Source organism: Myripristis murdjan, chromosome 18, assembly GCF_902150065.1.
Source record: "Myripristis murdjan chromosome 18, fMyrMur1.1, whole genome shotgun sequence".
Classification (NCBI taxonomy): Eukaryota; Metazoa; Chordata; class Actinopteri; order Holocentriformes; family Holocentridae; genus Myripristis; species Myripristis murdjan.
This window is the reverse complement of record NC_043997.1, coordinates 25902103-25906906: the sequence shown is the minus strand read 5'-3', so window position 1 is coordinate 25906906 and position 4804 is coordinate 25902103. Positions and strand designations below refer to the sequence as shown.

The 4804-nt window shown below is 40.5% G+C and overlaps 1 protein-coding gene across 1 annotated transcript; it reads left to right on the top strand.

The window, feature by feature from the left end:
• The first annotated feature begins 736 nt into the window (after positions 1 to 736).
• Positions 737 to 2172, top strand: LOC115376194 (uncharacterized). The gene is made up of 4 exons (XM_030075687.1): positions 737 to 1463; positions 1591 to 1719; positions 1821 to 1864; positions 2012 to 2172. Exons 1-4 carry the CDS (start codon positions 737 to 739, stop codon positions 2126 to 2128), a joined length of 1017 nt encoding a protein of 338 aa, XP_029931547.1. The 3' UTR covers positions 2129 to 2172.
• The last annotated feature ends 2632 nt before the right edge of the window (positions 2173 to 4804 follow it).

Below are 4804 nucleotides of genomic sequence, written 5' to 3'. Positions count from 1 at the left end.
GGGATAACATGACTATATGAATAATGGAAGTTTAAATCTTTCTAAAATGTGAACATCATGCAAAAAGTACCAGTCACTGAGGAAGAGAGGCAGAGAGACTGAGACAGAGAGGCAGAGGCAGACAAACAGGTAGGAGCTGATATACAAAACTTCCTGGGTGAGGAGCCCCACACCTCACACTTAGTGTGTACTCCTGTTTGTGTTCTGTATACTGTTTTTACATGCTGGGATGCCTTGCTGTTGATGGCACCACCAAAACTGGACTGTATTTTATAGCAGTGTTTGCAGGTAATTTCTAGTTTACTGATTTTAAAGCTAATGTCAGGATGAGGAGTTATATTACGCTTCAGATACTGTATCTCTTTCCACGTGTATCTTAAACGATGGACCCTGTAGGGGGCTGTTACTCAGTGTTCAATATTGCCTAAATAGGGCATTCAGTGTCAGTTCTGCTGGACCAATCAAACACAGTCTTGTCTCTAAAGAGTGCAGTGTGCACAGATCCTCTTCATTCAACACAGACTCTTGAACACAATGGCACCTCCGAGCGTTTCTTTCACTCTGATGTGCATATTTCTATTGAGCATGGGTAAGTTTTGTCCTTTTAGACTGTTTTTAAGCTTGACTTTGTACGTTTAATTTTCATATGATTGCTTTAAATATTCTTGATATTTATTCTGCAAAATAGTATGTAAATAATAATATCATCACCATCATGACATACAATTAATTGTGGATGTCTTTGGTCTTTTTACTTCATCTGGCAGAGCTGAAATTGTCCTTGTCTCTTCATCAAGAAAGTGGTTTTCTATCAGCTAACGTCGGGGACAACGTGACTTTGAAATGCTTTTATGAAGGTGATGTAGCAGCTAAGTTTTTCTGGTATAAGCAAACACTGGGACAGAAACCACTGCTCATGTGTAGCTTTTATAAGTTTGATAAAAACGCCATTTTTTATGATGAATTCAAGAATGATCCACATTTCAAACTGGAAATTGAAACTAATGGGACTCGATTGAAGATCTCAGAATTGCAACATTCAGACTCCGCTACTTATTTCTGTGTATCTAGCTATTCCAATAACTTTGAATTTGCGAATGGAGTTACTCTCAGTGTAAAGGGTTCAGGTCTGAACATCCAAGCTGTCGTCCATCAGTCGGAGTCTCAGACCATCCAGCCAGGAGACTCTGTGACTCTGAACTGTACAGTGCACACTGGCACCTGTGATGGAGAACACAGTGTTTACTGGTTCAGGAGCTCAGGACACTCTCAACCAAGAGCCATTTACACACATGGAGTCACTGATGATCAGTGTGAGAGGAAACCCACGACACACACACAGACCTGTGTCTACAATCTTCCAATGAAGAGTCTGAATCTGCCCGATGCTGGGACCTACTACTGTGCTGTGCTCTCATGTGGGGAGATACTGTTTGGAAACGGGACCAAGAAAGACATTGAGAGTGAGTCATGTTTTCAGCAGAGGTTGTCTCATTTCATAAATAGTTGTTATTCCACTCTCACCAAACTTAATATGAACACAGAGAGAAAAAATCTTTGCAAGTTGTTCTAATGTGTGGATGTCTGCAGATGAGGTGGCTTCTCCTCCTGTCTTGGTGTATTTCTTGAGCGCAGCATTGGCATTCACCATCACCCTGGTTGTTATCCTGGCTTCCTCTGTGTACAAGATGCACAAGAGAAACTGTAGCCACTGCACAGGTGATTAGGATTCTTTGTATCTGATGGTGTGTTTTCAGTGTGCATGGTACTTCAGCAAGAGGACCTTCATTGTCTTTTTTTTTTTTTTCCCCCACAACCAGACTCTCAAGCAAGAAGTTCCAGTGCTTCTGTGCAACATGTAGAAGTGAGTTTTTTTTTTTCTCTCTTTTGATTAAGTGTTGTACTACTGCTCAAAGATTTCTTATAGCACAGCACTGAAGTGTTTCGGTGGGCTTCTGTTATATTTCTTTAGGTTGTAATGGTGATTTGCTGTTTAATTTCTTCTTGCCAGGGCCAGGATGCAGACAACCTCCATTATGCTGCTTTAAGTGTAAACAAGGCCCACAGACCAAGAAGACAGAGGGACAACACAGACCCTGTCTGTGTGTACTCCAGCATAAAGCAATAGAACTGCACTTTGATCAGGCTTTGCTTCTCTGTAACATGACTGATGATTTTAGCACTGCCTCTTTGTAAGCATAAAATAGATTCCCCTGAATTTTGCTGTCAAAGTTATTTCACTTGTTATAACTACAACATCTTTATTTATGATTTATTATGAATAAGTTACTTGTCATAATGCAACATAGTAGAAGTGGTCCATTATTAGACATTATAATCGACTTAAGACTCCACACCATCATATCCTACAAGTACAAGGACTTATGATGCAGAAGACATATCCACTTTGAAGTCTGTCCAAAACTTTTTTCCTCTTCTTCTTTTACTTGAGCGCATATTCATAAAATTTGACATGCAACATATCTGTGCTGCCCCTCCAAAAAGTTACTAAATGCATGTCAGATTTCATCATTTGGCCACAATTGATTCTAAAGATTTTCATGAATAATTTGCTCACAGACTTTCTCTGTGACATCAGCAAATATAACATCCACCAAGGTGCTCACTTGATTTGTTACTAGATTTGTGTGACAGCACTTCCACCAAAAAAAAAGCAACAAAAACTGTAAAGTGCATTGTTTCACCAAGACTTGCTTTTGATGAGTGAAAGCAGCGGCGATATTTAATGCCAAAACAGGAACCACAATGACACAAAAGCAATGATCTGCATGGTTGTACCACATTTGCCTAAATGAGCCTAAATACTAAGTTTGTAGCAGTGGAAACATCTCCACACCAGAATAAATTCTTCCCAAAACAACTAAATTATGCTAGTGCCACCATTACCATCGTTTACAGTGAACATATAACAAAGAGGCTTGACCAGCTTTACAGGAGTGTAACGTAACATGCAATATAACACTTCAGTAAAGTGATCTCGTGGTTAAAAGCCTCCTTTGCTTTCTCCAGTGGGGTTCTTGTACTTTGTTTTGGACATAGCTCAGAATGGCTATTACTTTACCAGCACCTTTACTCTTGTGTTTTCATTCATACAAATTACAGTTATTCAGAACATCTAAGTGATGAAGACTGACTATTTTTGTAAGTATCTCTCCACTTAAATAAGCCCCATGCTGACAAAAGCACAGTAAAAGACCAGTTCACCATGATGACAAAAATTTTAGCTGGAAATAAACAACGAAAACCGATGTCTCAGGACTTTGTTGTGGTATCTTGTGCGATATATTGCTAAAGTTGATTGACATAAACCTGGCCCTTAACTACAGTTTTCACTTAACATTTGAACATGACATATCCAGTATTGTCACGCAATCCTGCAACCTTCACATTTTTGTTCCCAAAGCACATAACCTGTTGCAGTGAACAGCACACAACATTCACCAATCAGCACAAGATAGACAAACCCAATACTTCTCATATTTTAAGTTCCTCATCTTTTTCATGACTAGTTTCTACATTGTACACAAAACCAGGCAAAGGGCTTTGTGAGTCTTGATGCTGTTTCTGGTATGATCACAGAAATTAAATGAAGGAGTCTTGCTTTGAGGCCTATTGATCTTTTCTTACATGCTCAGTGTTTTGTATCTCTTTCAGTGCAGCACTCTCCGTGGTTTGCTGCAGGATGCAGAGGTGTTTGCACTTTCACAGACATAGTCCTTGTGCTGCTGAAGTCCATTAGCATCCAAAAACCTCATTTTAGTGACACAGGATCTAGTCAACCTGTTGAACATGCAAAGAACTCCTTGTGAGGTCCGATAAAATGTGCAAGCCATCCAACAACAGCCATCATGCTCCACAACATAAATAATAAAGAATTACAAAGAAAAAACAGGTGACAAAAATAGGGTGAAAAAGTCTGAGACATAGCAGTGGTTCTGCTAACTCAACGGCCAAAGTCAAAACTTTAGAAACACACCAGAACACAAATTCTGTGGCTGTACACTGCACAGTGGTGACAAGGGTTGGTCTGTAATCAATCATGCTGCCAGTCCTAAAATTCATCACTAAAATCCTAAAATTTGCCTGCTAAAGGAGACCAAGTTGACCAGTACATATGCCAGAACTGGAAACCTGTGATGTCATCTGCTTGTACAGACCCAGAGGTTGGTAGGATACAAATGCAGGAGCAAGCGGGCAAGTAATCTCAAAAGGAAACAAAAATATTTAATAATAACAACTAGGAAGCACTGGGAAACACAGGGATCACGCAGCAAAGACAATGATCGGATCAGGAACTGAACTGAAGACAGGACTTAAATACACAAGGAACCAATCAGATAACATGACATATCTGGGGAAAGTGCTGGAACACAAGACAGGATAACTCAGAGGAGAGGCTGAGGGAAACACTACGAAGGATCAGGACAACCAGGGATAAGGCCACAGGCTCAGGGCAGGTGTGGAACTGGGAGGGGCAAACAAGACTGAGTAGTCAGACACAGTTGAGTAGTTGAAATCACTAATGGGAGTGACACAACAGGGCAAAGAAACTACACCCAAACACAAAGAAAACACAGAGAAACAAAAGTACAGTCCAAACCAAAAGTCCAAAACACTGGAAACTCAGAATGATGACAGGTCCCCACCCCACAACACCCCCACTCAAGGGATGGCCACTGATGTCCCAAACAGTCTCTTCGGCATGGGGATGGATGACTTTTGTAAGACAAGGGTAGGAGACTAAAACAGGGAGCTCAGGGTAGAGGTCTGGTGCACGGCTTAA

What these genes read in the sequence shown, in the direction of transcription:
- LOC115376194 (XM_030075687.1), top strand. Translation starts at nt 737, where the DNA reads ATGTCTTTGGTCTTTTTACTTCATCTGGCAGAGCTGAAATTGTCCTTG. An exon ending in AAACTGTAGCCACTGCACAG is followed by an intron (nt 1,720 to 1,820) that starts GTGATTAGGATT and finishes CCCCACAACCAG; the next exon opens with ACTCTCAAGCAAGAAGTTCC. An exon ending in CTTCTGTGCAACATGTAGAA is followed by an intron (nt 1,865 to 2,011) that starts GTGAGTTTTTTT and finishes TCTTCTTGCCAG; the next exon opens with GGCCAGGATGCAGACAACCT.